The following is a 15360-nucleotide window of genomic DNA, read 5'->3' as shown; positions in this document are numbered from 1 at the left end:
TGTGGTGGTCTGATATCAAAGGTGCTATGTTCAAAGTAGTTTCATACATCTATAGTGTAAATACCGTGTTCATCATTTTATCTCAACCCTCAATGTTGAGATAATTGTGTCTTGCAAAAACAAAGGAATTTTGAAGGGGACTGTATATACTATATATATTGTCAGTGAGTCAACGTTCGGGACACAATCCAGGGATATTTTTAGGGGGGCTGAGATGAAAAACAGGGGGGATGAAGCCCCTCATGATTTCCAACACGTTTTATAATTTTGATATCAATAAAATAGGTTTTCATTGCTCGTTATTTAAAATGCATTGACAGTTAAAATTGACGCGCCGTAGCCTCTGTGATAGCCATTGTCTTACTGCTATAAAAGACGGAAAACATAAATTACCTGCGCGTGCATTCATATTAATAAAACAACAGAAAAAGAATATATTGAAGATTCATAACGCATCAGTTTTGTTTAGTCTATTGAAAAGTTTCATCAGCTGGCGCAGGCACAACTCTTCACTACAGTCTCTGCGCGCATTTTGTGCAGCAGCGGTCTTGGACGTTGAAATTCCTCTCGGTTCGCGCATGACACAGGTCGACAAAGAGAAGACTGCGCTTCACTGGTACTCCAGGGTCAGGAGTGTGGCTCCAGTCGTTGCGCGACTGACCAGTGCTATATAAAGCATCTCCTGCAAAATGCTGTACAACAGTGCATCTCCCAGCGCGAAGGAGGCTGCGGGCAAGTGGGGCAATGCGGAGCGCGTTTATTACTCTTCTTATTCTGAAGACATTATTGCGTTTTTTTCTAACCATGGATCATGGGCCGTGTTTTGAGACTTGGACCCTTTTTTAAACTTGAAAAATAACTGGATTTTCTCCAAAGGAAACGCTTATGAATTAATACAGATTTTATTTTATTTTATTTTAATGAAATGGATTATGCGTAATTCCATGTCATTTTTAATCTCAGTATATCTTATATACTTTATGATATCCATGAATGGTACCCTATATGTTTTGGAAGCGTGATTTCACACAAAGATGTGAGAGAGGCGTTGTGACAACATTGTTGCTCGGTGATCGTTTCTATCCATGAATTACAGAACATACTATTAAGTACGTCGTACGTACGTTCAGAGAAATATCTGTTTTTTGCTATTCCACTCCTGCTCAAAGAATGGATACGTATAGTCTTTCAGTGAATGGTGTCGCCTACACCGAAGCTGCGGAAATCCTGAAATCAGAAGCAGACCCTTTCTCTGGTCCGCACCAATCCATTGCGCCATGGAACTTCAAAATATTGGCTGCTTTGATGTTCATAATAACATCCTTGTCCCTGTCTGAAAACTTTACTGTAATGCTGGTCACGTTTAGGTTCAAACAACTGAGACAGCCCTTGAACTACATAATTGTTAACCTGTCTGTTGCTGACTTTCTTGTATCACTAATCGGGGGCACGATAAGTTTTCTGACTAATGCTAAAGGCTACTTCTTCTTGGGAGCTTGGGCGTGCGTAATGGAAGGATTCGCAGTGACTTTTTTCGGTAAGTCTATAAAACGTTCCATTAAAAAGTTGACAACTGGAAAATCCGTTTTTTTAACCTTCAACACAAAGATGTAAATTCTCTCAATTTCACTTCAAACCGTTATCTTCGCTAATATAACATTCAATTCTAGACATTAAGCAGGCACTGCTTAATGATGAGCACGTGTAATGTTATTTTCATGCAATCCATTAAGACCCAGGGAGCCCTTGAAGATATTGTAGGGGTTGTCTGGTCAGATTTGATATGTAACTACTCTATATAATTAGGGGAATATATATATTTTTAACTTTTGTTATAATTATAATTTAATATAACCCTTTTTCTCGATGGGATAAAAACATTTTCAAGAGTGTAACAGCAGTGTCCCTCCTGGGAATCAAAGCCCCAAATATATGTAGATTTTTGTAATAATAAAAAAAAAGTATAAAAGTAAAAATATCAACGAAGTTCATCAACACAAACTCAGAAGCCAATGCTTTTTCGGTCTTCATGTACACAACATGGTAAGTTATTTCTGGTAAACTTGTAAGACTGTGTATATGTGGGAAATTAATGAAGTAATTAATACATTTCTTGACTTATACTTTACACACTTGTAAATCAATGTACAGGTCAAAGGCTATAGTGCCCACACAGTTCAGCCAATCAGATGAGCACTCATTTATTTAAAAAGTGCGGGTCCAAGGTTGTAGGTCTGATTCTAATTATACTGTAGAGCGAGACAATTGACCTGAAGTGCTTCAGTAAACATGCAGCTGTATGAATTGATTGTATGTATGTAAAGAATACAGATTGCTCTGAATAAGAGTTCCGGCTAAAAGCCTAAATGTGAGGGTTGATGCAATAGAATACTTTTATTATTCACAAGAACTCGCTGATCCATTGAGGTAATTAAGGAGCCCATGAAGATGAGTTATGGCCATAATTATATCACCGTTTATCAGCCCAGAATGCTAACACGGGAACATGCTTAACATTGCAAGAGCTAAAAAAAGACTCTTAAATGCTTATTCATTATCCAAACAGTGATACATTTATCCATTGGTCACTCCACAGGTAATGCTGAAAGAAAAATGCTATAGTGCAGTTGTGTAATTTAATGAAATGTTTGCGGGTTGTAGTCATGGTAATGGTGCTGGAGTCTAAATTAGGAGCTGGACACCATTGTGATTTAATGGAGTGCTTGATACAGAGTGTCTGCGGAGTGGATAGTCATTACAGGGCTGCTTTGTGCCGGGGGGTCTGGGAGGGAGGTATGAATGACCTTATCCCTGTCCTTTTAGGAATCGTGGCTCTGTGGTCGCTGGCAGTCCTGGCCTTCGAGCGCTTCTTCGTGATCTGCCGTCCGCTGGGGAACGTCCGTCTGCGGGGGAAGCACGCTGCGCTGGGGCTGCTGTTCGTCTGGACCTTCTCCTTCATCTGGACCATCCCCCCAGTGCTGGGCTGGAGCAGCTACACCACCAGCAAGATCGGCACCACCTGTGAGCCCGACTGGTGGGTCGCTGTTCTGCCTCAATCACAAACACACACACATGGTTATCACACACGCACACATGGTTATCACGCACACACACGCACACATGGTTATCACACACGCACACATGGTTATCACGCACACACACGCACACACACGCACACATGGTTATTACACACACACACGGACATGCTGCACACACCCACGCACATACGGTTATCACACACACACGCACATACGGTTATCACACATGCATGGACACGCATGCACAAACACACACACCCAGAGTCACTGCACACACAGACACACATGCACAAACACACACAGACATGCATGCACAAACACACACACCCACGCACATACGGTTATCACACATGCATGGACACGCATGCACAAACACATGAACACATAGTCACTGCACACTCAGACACACATGTACAAACACACACACGCAATGCACCACACATACACATACAGACACGCATACACAAACACACACGCAGACACACATGTACAAACACACACACGCAGTGCACCACACATACACACAAACACACACACGCAGTGCACCACACATACACACACAGACACACTGCACAAACACACAGAGACATGCATGCACAAACACATGCACAGATAGTCACTGCACACACAGACACACTGCACAAACACACGCACACATAGTCACTGCACACACAGACACGCATGCACAAACACACACAGACACACATGTACAAACACGTGCACGCAAGCACGCACACACACACAGTCACTGCACACATGCATGCACAAACACACACACATGCACACAGGCACACATACACACATGCACACACACGTGCACGTACAATCACCTTGCACACTGATGCACAAAAACACACACACACACGCACTATGCATACATAGACACACACACACACACACACACTAATGCATTTTAAATCTTCCTACTCATCCCCCTATAGACCCTCACACTTCACCTCATGCTCAGTAGGGGGGGTTAGCATGCTGTCTGCATCACAGGGTGGCTGGCTGTGAGCTGCACTGGCTGTAAAATGAGTTTTTCTCTCAGCTCAGCCCTGTTATGTGGCTTAAAGCAGGTTCAGCATTGGAGCTTTGCATTTGACATTTAGCAGTAAATGGAGCGCAACCATTGTACGACCCTTCATAGTGTTTCAGTTCGGAAATAGAATTTCAGCATTCATGATTGCATTTCAGTTTCCATAAGATAAATTATCTCTATAAAAGGATTAATTAGGTGACAAGATGGGGATGGTGATGAGCACTCAGATTAATCCTCCGAGGGGCTGTTAATCCATACAGCGGGGGGCTGTGACGTGCCTTCACCTTGGATAGTCGGATATGGATAGTGTGTGTGTGTGTGTGTGTGTGTAGTGTGTGTATGTGTGTGTGTGTAGTGTGTGTATGTGTGTGTGTGTGTGTGTGTGTGTGTGTGTGTAGTGTGTGTATGTTTATTTGTGTATGTATGTGTGTGTGTGTGTGTGTGTGGCTAGTGTGTGCGTATGTATATGGGGATGTGTGTGTGTTTATATAGGGATGTGTTTGTGTATGTGTATAGGGATGTGTATGTGTGTGTGTGTATGTGTGTGTGTGTGTGTGTGTCGTGTGTGTATGTTTATTTGTGTATGTATGTGTGTGTGTGGGTATGTGGATGTGTGTGTGTGCGTGTGTATGTGGATGTGTGTGCGTATGTATGTGGATGTGTGTGTGTGTGTGTATGTGGATGTGTGTGCGTGTGTATGTGGATGTGTGCGTGTGTGTGTGTGCGTGTATGCAAATTTTTATGTGTGTGTGTGGGGAGGAAACTCCTTCTGCTCAATCCACCTGACGGTGAGTTCAGAACACCCGCTATATGATGTGACATGGAAGTTCTCTGCCACTAGCTCACATGCCTTTCACACGTTCTCTATCTGCTACGACTCAGCCTGATACAACAGACCTTAACAGGACCACATTTTTTGATGATTAAAGTGACAAAAATGTACATGTTTGTGACTGAACCTTGGAAAAAGTCTTATTTCAGTGAATTCTTTTTTCTTTTCTTCTATTTTAAAAATGTTCATCCAATGCACAATCCTGGTTTTCAGCTCAGCAAACCAATCGTATCTCTTGTCGTACAAACTGGCTAGCTAGTGTGGCGGTGTGAAATTTGCGACTAGTCTAATTGGTTGCACGATGTTTTCACAGCCCGGCTGTTCATTCAGAGTCACTGGCGCAAGTGGATTTATTCACTGGCATCCTGAGACCGTTTCTTACTGTAATACATTACATGTGAGCATGTGTCCCTGCGCGAGGGTGGGGGTCTCGGAGGAGACCTGATGAATTAACCTCGGCCTTGTTTTGGGATTGGTTGGGAGAGCCGGGCTGCTGGAGAGTGGACGTGTCAGGCGGAGAATATTGGAATCTTCACTGTTCTTCGGCGGGGATTACTCTCCTCTGACATGCTATCGATCCGACAGCAAGGGGCCTGGTCACACTCAGGACATCATCAGCTGAGCCAGACACTGGGGGGTCCTGAGGGGAGTCCCGCTGCTTTTATAACAGCGTATTCAAATGCAACCGTTGTTGAAAACACATGTTTAAGAATTTATTTCTGAAATGCAGTTGAAAAAAATGCTGATTTGGTTTGTCACCATTTGCTTCAAATTTGAACTTGGTCATTTTCCACAGATGTCATGTTCAGTGACCACGTGTCTGCACATTCAACACGTGTACATTGCTAGCCTCTAATTTACTTGGTTTTAAAACCGTAACCTCTTTCTGTAGGTTGCAGTTTTCATTTGGCCTAGCGTCCCGCTGAACACTGCATGGATAAATACAACAGCCCGTTTAAAATAGTGGAACTAACACGCAGCAAACGCCACAGCGGATGAGATTGGAAAAGTCAGATAAAAGTTGACCCCTGTCCGTCTCCTCTTCCATACAGGTACTCAGGAAATTCATCCAACCACAGCTACATCATCACCTTCTTCTGTACCTGCTTCATCCTGCCACTCACCATCATCATCATCTCCTACAGCAAGCTGATGAGGAAACTAAGGAAGGTTGGTATGGGAGGGGGGGCTTTATGATGCCAGCTTAAAGAACGGTAAACTACCCCTCCAGACTCCAGTTAAGTACTATAATCTACCCCTCCAGAATCCAGTTAAGTACTGTAATCTACCCCTCCTGACTCCAGTTAAGTACTGTAAACGACCCCTCCAGACTCCTGTTAAGTACTGCAAACTACCCCTCCAGACTCCAGTTAAGTACTGTAATCTACCCCTCCAGACTCCAGTTAAGTACTGTAATCTACCCCTCCTGACTCCAGTTAAGTACTGTAAACTACCCCTCCAGACTCCTGTTAAGTACTGTAAACTACCCCTCCAGACTCCAGTTAAGTACTGTAATCTACCCCTCCAGACTCCAGTTAAGTACTGTAATCTACCCCTCCAGACTCCAGTTAAGTACTGTAAACTACCCTTCCAGCCTCGAGTTAAATACTGTAAACTACCCCTCCAGACTCCAGTTAAGTATTGTAAACTACCCCTCCAGACTCCAGTTAAGTACTGTAAACTACCCCTCCAGACTCCAGTTAAGTATTGTAAACTGCCCCTCCAGACTCGTTAGTCCCCCCCCCCCCCATTCCGCCCTCGTGCTGGCTCTCCCTCCGCGTCCCTGTACCCCTGTCGCATTGAGCGGGAACAAATAAAGATTAATGGGGGTGAAGAGGTGGCAGGGGCTGGGCTGATAGAACCATGGTAACGATCGGGGCAAGCTGGGTAATTATAACTCAGCCAGACGTATGGTGGGAGGCAGCAGGAGCCCAAAGGACAAAGATCATTTCCCCCTCCTCAGGGTCCTCTTCCCGTCCTCTCCTCGGGAGATAGGGTCCAGTGGAGCGGCTTCTTCTGTTCACTGCTCAAACTGTACAGCCTGCTACAAGTTCCTTGACCTAGATGTTCAATTAAGCAGTTTTAAGCGATAATTAAGATATAGCTCTACAATCCATCTTCCCTCTCTGTCTGTTTCGCTCTATCTGTCTTTCCCTCTCCACCTCCTCTCCTCTTCTATACACAGTGAGCTCCAAAACAAAAGGGATAAAGACATTTTTGTAATGAAATGGTTCATGTGTTATTACTGTACTGTACATTTTGGTTTCACCCCATGTAGAGTTTACAGCACTTTTTATACTCAATTTCTTGGGACCAAAATATATGGGACAAATGGCTTCGTAGGTGTATGTGTGAACTCAAGGTGTATTCAATCACTTCCTTAGTGTAGGTATTCGAGAGCTTTCAGTATCTAGTATTGATTCTAGACTGAGAAAAACAAACAAACAGGCCGAGACATACTCAAACAATAGGCTTACCAAAAGAAACTGTTTGGAACATCATAGTTTCAATGTTAAAATAGAATGTCGTTATCATGATTAAAAAGCAAAACATTTTTTTAACTTTAGTTTATTTACCTAAAAATGAAATGAATCTATCCAGATCCAGATTTCACTGAGCTTTTTGTAGATATCCACTGCAGCCCCACCTGATGCAACCAACTTTTGTGGTGATTCATCTGGTAAAAATGTATAAAACTCAACAGTGCTACAGGTTATTGAAGAACATTCATGGCTTTATTTAATTTCTGGGTGAATTGTCCAAGGCAAATGGTTTCCTCAAACAATGTGAGCGGACTGATCTTTTCCAGTGTTCATGCGATGGTACAGGATTTGCTTCTGTTTTATAATGGCACTAATGTCCACTGCTTGCGAAAAATGTGGAAAGTATTTAAGACTGAACCATGAGAAAACGTCTCATTTCAGTCGATTTCTTTTCTTCTTCACTTCTTGGTTTTTGGAGGTGTCCAATGCGCATGGCAGGCTGGGTAACGCCAGGAAGCCGGACCGGCAGGTAACGCGTATGGTAGTGGTGATGATCGTGGCCTTCATGGTGGGCTGGATGCCGTATGCCATCTTCTCCATCACCGTCACCGCCTGCCCCACCATCCATCTCGACCCGCGTCTGGCCGCCATCCCCGCGTTCTTCTCCAAAACCGCCGCCGTCTACAACCCCGTCATCTACGTCTTCATGAACAAACAGGTAACCGCGTCGAGTTTGGAGGGGCTCAGAAGCGCCGTCGCAAAATCATATTTATCTTGTCATTTATTTATCTTTTGTCACTTGGTCATGCATTATGATAAGTGATTAATTCTGTGTGACTACTATCTGGGATTTTGTTTCCTGTGCTAATCTTTCTTCCATACCCTGGTGTAAAATACAGCTATGACCAGCTTGAAAACCAACTGTTACTAGTACTTCCATAATTGTCTACACCTGTGGCAGTCAAACTGAGGCATCTCCTCCTCTAGGTTGTGTGTCTTCATTCTTTGTCCAGTAATGATGAAGTCATAAACCCAGGTGTTTGCCTTTCGCTAGCAAGTGTATGCTATCCCAATCTGGAGCAAGTTACAGAGGGAGAAACTTCCCAAATGGGTCCTTTTCAAGATCATGTGAATCTATATGGACAAACAACTTCTTCAAGAAACTGTTTTACATTACTGGGTACATTAATGAGCAAACGGGCCCCCTCTGAACTACCACAGTACCACTGTCTGTGCTGCTAACCACCACATGTATCTTCATGGGGAAATTAGGTAATCCCAGGACTACTATTGATTGACCTGACCCCTGGCATCTTTAACAGTGAGAGAGGTTATCGCTGAACTCTGCTCTTGGAGTATTGAGTATGAAGTGGGAAAAATCCCTCTATCAGGCCTGTTTCAGCGGATTGCCTTTCAGGATTCCGAAGTGTTATAGATCATTCCGGGAATCCAATTGGTCCCCTGCTCAAGAATCTTCACCTACATATGATTTAAACCTTCAAAACGAGTCTTGTTAGTGTGTGTCATGGCTGTCGTGTTTTCTCACTCCCTGGTCATTTCCCCTGGGAAGCATAAATATTGGTTAAAAGGCTGTTAACAAAGACATGCCGATCATTTGTCAGTAAGTGGTACACAAGGGTGAAACATGCAATGTACCACTGAATACTGGGGCCACTTCTGAAGTAGAAGACACCGTATGTGCTCTTGTGGTAGGATATTGTGGTTTAATCAGCCATTAATCTGAAGTAAGATATTTCAAACAATAGGCAAAATAAATGCTTCTAGTAATTTGCTTTCCGTGTGTCTATATTGACTAACACAATTTACATTGTTGATGGACTGAACAGTATCGGTATGCGTTGATGGACTGAACAGTGCTTGCCAACTTAATCCTTGCCAATGTTTATCAGGAAGCTGGTTGACCTCTAATTTGGAAATGAAGAAAAATCACAATTGCGTTTAATTGCGAGTGCATGACAATGATAATTTTTTTTGAAAGCAGGCCATAGGCAGATGAAGACATCACAGTTGTTGGCTCATTGTCCAGCTCCTGGGTATACCTGGTCATTTCTTTTTGATGAAGATGCCCTTTGCTATTCCGCTCATGTGTGTCGGTGCTGACAGGCACACGGGCATGTCAGGGTGGGGGGGCCTGCTGCTCCGGACAATACGCACAGAGGTTCATTTCTGTCTGACGCTAGCTGTCTGTAAATAATGAATAGTGTGGTTGAATAAGTGCAGTGTAAAATACACAATGCCATAGTCGGAACATGCTTGTTTTAAAAAGTGCACCAGACTGAAGCTTATTTTCAAGTAGTAATCTTATTAGAGGATTGTTTTGGATTGATTTTGTGTTTCAGGTGCAAGTGCAGGAGGGCTATGCAAGCAGGGTGTAGGTGGCAGCCGAGACTTGGCTTTCGCAATTCAGTGTCAATTTGCAATAGCTAAAAGCCCAAGAAATGTAGGAAACCAGCTGTAATCTCTGAGCCAGTCCTGTTTCTTGTTTAATAAATTTCACCTTGGAAAACATTTTCAAAAAAATCTGCTTTTACATGATTGGCTGATTAAATATTTGCATTAACAAGTTGGTGTACAGGTCTACCTAATAAAGTGGTCACTGAGTGTATATGGCATTCAAAGCTAAACAATAGAATGTTTTTACACATTAAGTCAAACAAGGCACACTATATATTTACACATGAAACACTAAAAAATAAATTAAAATGTTGTGGTGGTCCTCACGATTGACAGTTTTATGGAGTGCGTGTAAATGAGCAATTTTGGGAATCTACTAGTGCCATCTCCATCTTGGGATACCTCTCTTAACAACTTTGGGATGGTGCAGCAGAATGTTCCAGATGTCAGGTTGATCTTTTTGTGGGGTTAGAACGGTGCTCTCAAGGGTTACTGTGGGATTTTAGAGCTGTTGATTGATATGACTCCAGTCAGTTCCCTTACAGGCCCAAAGCACTGGAGCATCAATCACAGAAACTGTACAATATTAAACTGGGCTATGTGAAAACTCCAGAGAATCTAAATTGGTTTGCTCTTTTACTGTTAATCAATTTACATCTGGCTTAAATGAAATCTTTATGCTGAAATGCACATATATTGAATAAAATAAAATCATTGAATAAATAAATACGAATACATAAAATCAAGGATTCTATGGATTTAGTTAACTGAATTTAAAAGAGTTGGGGAGAGAAAATTATTTACCAAAGCAAATCAGTTAAAGGGTGTGTCTCATATGGGATTTGTAACCTCATTATTGCAGAGCTGGATCTGACTGAACCTAAACCACATTCCCTAGCCATTTGCAGGACCATGTTTATGTTTGTAAGAACATTGTGCAGTGATGGTTTTGGTTAGATTATGTTTGTGAGAACATTGTGCAGTGATGGTTTTGGTTAGATTATGTTTGTGAAAACATTGTGCAGTGATGGTTTTGGTTAGATTATGTTTGTGAGAACATTGTGCAGTGATGGTTTTGGTTAGATTATGTTTGTGAGAACATTGTACAGTGATGGTTTTGGTTAGATTATGTTTGTGAAAACATTGTGCAGTGATGGTTTTGATTAGATTATGTTGGTGAGAACATTGTACAGTGATGATTTTGGTTAGATTATGTTTGTAAAAACATTGTGCAGTGATGGTTTTGGTTAGATTATCTTTGTGAAAACATTGTACAGTGATGGTTTTGGTTAGATTATGTTTGTAAGAACATTGTGCAGTGATGGTTTTGGTTAGATTATGTTTGTGAAAACATTGTACAGTGATGGTTTTGGTTAGATTATGTTTGTGAAAACATTGTACAGTGATGGTTTTGGTTAGATTATTTTTGTGAGAACATTGTGCAGTGATGGTTTTGGTTAGGTTATGTTTGTGAAAACATTGTGCAGTGATGGTTTTGGTTAGATTATGTTTGTGAGAACATTGTGCAGTGATGGTTTTGGTAAGATTATGTTTGTGAGAACATTGTGCAGTGATGGTTTTGGTTAGATTATGTTTGTGAAAACATTGTACAGTGATGGTTTTGGTTAGATTATGTTTGTGAAAACATTGTGCAGTGATGGTTTTGACTAGATTAGAACTATTGTTTGACTAGAACATCAAAACTGTCAGGCGTGGCATTGTGCCATAATGTAGTAGGAACTGGGCTTGTAATTGTACTGTTGTATGATCAATTGTGGGGGCACTAACACTCTTCCCTTGAGCAAAGCACTTAACCCAATTTACTTTAGTAAAAATCTAGCTGTGTAAATGGGGGGTATGCAAAAGAATGTAAACGGTGTGACTCCGGTTAATTTCTTCTAAATTCTGGAAATGCAGATGAGTGTATTGAGAGAAATAGGAGCAGAAGGCTGGCTGAAGTAAACGTTGTCTGATCTCAGAGATGTCTATGGATGTTGTAGTGCTTGGGGACTGCATGCAAGCCCTTGCAAGAAGGCTGATCTGCTTTGATCGTGGCTCACTAACTGGGTTAGAGCTTTGTGACTTTCTTAGCTCTGGATTCGAGCCTATGATACATTAGTTCATAACAGTAAACAAGCTGGCTGGTCCTATATTTTTCTGTCAAACTGTGACAAATATCAGCATGCGATTTGTCACCATGGCAAGACGTTTTCTTTGGTAGCATGGGCAAATGCCCAGTGTATGCAGGGTAGCCTGTTAAAACATGTTGGTTTCAGTGTCTGTTTGTAAGTGAGTTTAATTTGGGTTGGTTTTTTTGGACTAAGATGCTTGGAAACCAGGGCTAAAATACGGGATCATCTGTCAATAGCTGGATAGTGCCCCTGCAGTAGAATCTGAGGTCAAAGTGCCCTCAGTCTAGATTGTGTGCACAGCTGTACACATCTGTGTGTGTTCACAGCCATGTCTTGTGTTTGTATGTGCATCTCCTGTTTGTATGTGCACAGGTGTGTCTCCTATTTGTATGTGCATCTCCTGTTTGTATGTGCACAGGTGTGTCTCCTGTTTGTATGTGCACTGGTGTGTCTCCTGTTTGTATGTACACAGGTGTGTCTCCTGTTTGTATGTACACAGGTGTGTCTCCTGTTTGTATGTACACAGGTGTGTCTCCTGTTTGTATGCACACAGGTGTGTTTCCTGTTTGTATGTACACAGGTGTGTTTCCTGTTTGTATGCACACAGGTGTGTCTCCTGTTTGTATGCACACATGTGTGTTTCCTGTTTGTATGTGTTCAGGTGTGTCTTCTGTTTGTATGCACACAGGTGTGTTTCCTGTTTGTATGTGTTCAGGTGTGTCTTCTGTTTGTATGCACACAGGTGTGTTTCCTGTTTGTATGTGTTCAGGTGTGTCTTCTGTTTGTATGTGTACAGGTATGTTTCTTGTTTGAATGTGGGTGGTTCTAGACTGAACTTGTGAATTCTAAAAGTTATTTTTGGGAGTTATTTTCTCAAATTAAATATGTTTGGCAATCTCAAGGTATGTATGGTTTGGTCTAAACTGTTTGTGTGTGAGGCACACCAGGTCAACACTGTTACTAAATGTTGTAAACTGTAAATAGTATTTTTATAATGTTCGGGATTAAGCTGATAATGAAGTGTCCCTTAATACACTCAATATAATTTATGATAATTCCAGCAACTGTGAATTTTTAATTTTTTCAGTATTTACATATTTTCAATCATCCTTTCAAAGCCATCTCATTTTTGTGATAAAGTGGAAAATATATTCAAATCGTATTACATTTTTCGATTGAGTTATGGCCCTACTCTGATGTAACATATCTGAGTCATCATATTCTTTTTTAGTTTTCTACATTTTTTATACATTAATTAAATATGTATGAGCCAAAGAGTTGAATCTCAAGTAACGGGATTGACAGCAGTAGTGAGTATTTCAATTCAAGCGATTGGTGCCATTACACTTTATGTTTTATAGAGATGAAAATTGGCAGTATCTTCTGTAGAATTATCCATGTGCAATTTGTGTCTCCTATTTGTATGTGCACATTGCACATTCCTGTTGGGATAATTCATGTTGATTTTTATCAGGAAAAGTAGCAAAGTTTAGTAGAACATGAGCATTTCAAATCCGACATTCAAACAGAAACAACACATGTTGTTTTTCTCACAGATAATGATAAACATCAGGGTGTGTTAGAAGCAAGTTTGTGACATGCCAACAATGTTTTTCTTTTACTTTGACAAGGAAACAAAGGCACAGCATCTCACATACAAATGCAAATCAAACTGGAATTAAATTCTCCAACAGTGTTCTTGAAATGTTTTTTTGTCAGCTGCCGGAAGCTGAATTTACTATACCCGCATCCTAAATTAAATTAATTTACTTAAATGTAGAGCAGAATATATTAGTGAAAGAATGGGTGTTTGGCTGTGTGCGGTCAGAGAGAGAGGAATGAAGAGAATACAGCTCTGTGTTGGATTGGCACAGAATAGATTCACACGCCATCAACGGCACTCTTTGGGCTGGTTAATGTGTGAAAATGGACCATTTTTCAGCTCTTAATTATTCCACCCTAATAAACAAATGCAGGATGTAGACTATTATCAGGCTAGTTCCCACCTGTGTTCTGTGGATAAAATAATACCTTTGCTGCAGAGTGTTTTAAGTTCCAAGCCTTATTACTAAGAATTTGTAAGCCAGACAAGTTTTAAATGCACCCATAGTCAATACTCTGGCACAAACAGACTTACATAAAGTTGTATACTTCTCTCTAATTAATGACATAATGAAATATGATAACTAAACAAATTCTGTAAAATGCAAAGTGGGTTTTTTCCTCATCAGATGAGGGATTACATAGCATGAGATTCCCTTGGATTAGATATCTCCTGGTGGGAGAAGGGGTGGGGTTTAACTGATTTAAGTGATCCTGAGGCTCTCTGACCCCGTGACCTCTGACCTCGCTGCAGTTCAGGAAGTGTCTCATCCAGCTGTTCAACAGCAGCACCCCCCTGGACTCCAACGTGAACCAGACCTCGGACCGCCCGGGCGCCACTGGAGAGAGCAACACGGGCGAGATGTCCACCATCGCAGCCCGTATCCCCACGGCCCCGACCAGCGCCCTGCAGAACCAGGAGGACGAAGCCAGCGAGGGAAGCACCTTTGCCCAACTACCCGTCCCAGAAAACAAAGTCTGCCCCATGTAGGACTGTGCCTCCTCTATATGACCCCTACGACTGCACAAACTCACAGACATGGAGACACACTCACAGACACGGAGACACACTCACAGACACAGAGACGCACTCACAGACACAGAGACGCACTCACAGACATGGAGACGCACTCACAGACACGGAGACACACTCACAGACATGGAGACACATTCACAGACACAGAGACGCACTCACAGACATGGAGACACACTCACAGACATGGAGACACACTCACAGACATGGAGACACACTCACAGACACAGAGACGCACTCACAGACATGGAGACACACTCACAGACACGGGGATACTCTCACAGACACGGAGATACTCTCACAGACATGGAGACACTGTCACAGACACAGACACATACACACACTCCCAGACACACACTCACAGACATGGGGACACACTCACAGACAGTGACACACTCACAGACACAGTGACACATTCACAGACACAGAGACGCACTCACAGACATGGAGACGCACTCACAGACACGGAGACACACTCACAGACATGGAGACACACTCACAGACATGGAGACACACTCACAGAGACGCACTCACAGACATGGAGACACACTCACAGACACGGGGATACTCTCACAGACACGGAGATACTCTCACAGACATGGCGACACTGTCACAGACACAGACACATACACACACTCACAGACACGGGGATACTCTCACAGACACGGAGATACTCTCACAGACATGGCGACACTGTCACAGACACAGACACATACACACACTCCCAGACACACACTCACAGACATGGGGACACACTCACAGACAGTGACACACTCACAGACACAG

At 42.3% G+C, this 15360-nt stretch overlaps 1 protein-coding gene across 1 annotated transcript; it reads left to right on the top strand.

The window, feature by feature from the left end:
• Positions 1-1170: 1170 nt before the first annotated feature.
• On the top strand, positions 1171-14532 carry valopa (vertebrate ancient long opsin a). Its single transcript, XM_061227703.1, has 5 exons — positions 1171-1537; positions 2824-3034; positions 5962-6079; positions 7871-8110; positions 14296-14532. Exons 1-5 carry the CDS (start codon positions 1171-1173, stop codon positions 14530-14532), a joined length of 1173 nt encoding a protein of 390 aa, XP_061083687.1.
• Positions 14533-15360: the final 828 nt, after the last annotated feature.

This window comes from Conger conger, chromosome 18, assembly GCF_963514075.1.
Source record: "Conger conger chromosome 18, fConCon1.1, whole genome shotgun sequence".
NCBI lineage: Eukaryota > Metazoa > Chordata > Actinopteri > Anguilliformes > Congridae > Conger > Conger conger.
Note: the sequence above shows the minus strand (reverse complement) of the source record. Positions and strands in the feature narration are given on the sequence as shown.

Bases quoted from the DNA above. Each gene is read 5' to 3' on its own strand.
- valopa (XM_061227703.1), top strand. From the start codon at position 1,171: ATGGATACGTATAGTCTTTCAGTGAATGGTGTCGCCTACACCGAAGCT. The intron at 6,080-7,870 runs GTTGGTATGGGA...TGGTTTTTGGAG, and splicing joins TGATGAGGAAACTAAGGAAG to GTGTCCAATGCGCATGGCAG. The intron at 8,111-14,295 runs GTAACCGCGTCG...ACCTCGCTGCAG, and splicing joins ACGTCTTCATGAACAAACAG to TTCAGGAAGTGTCTCATCCA.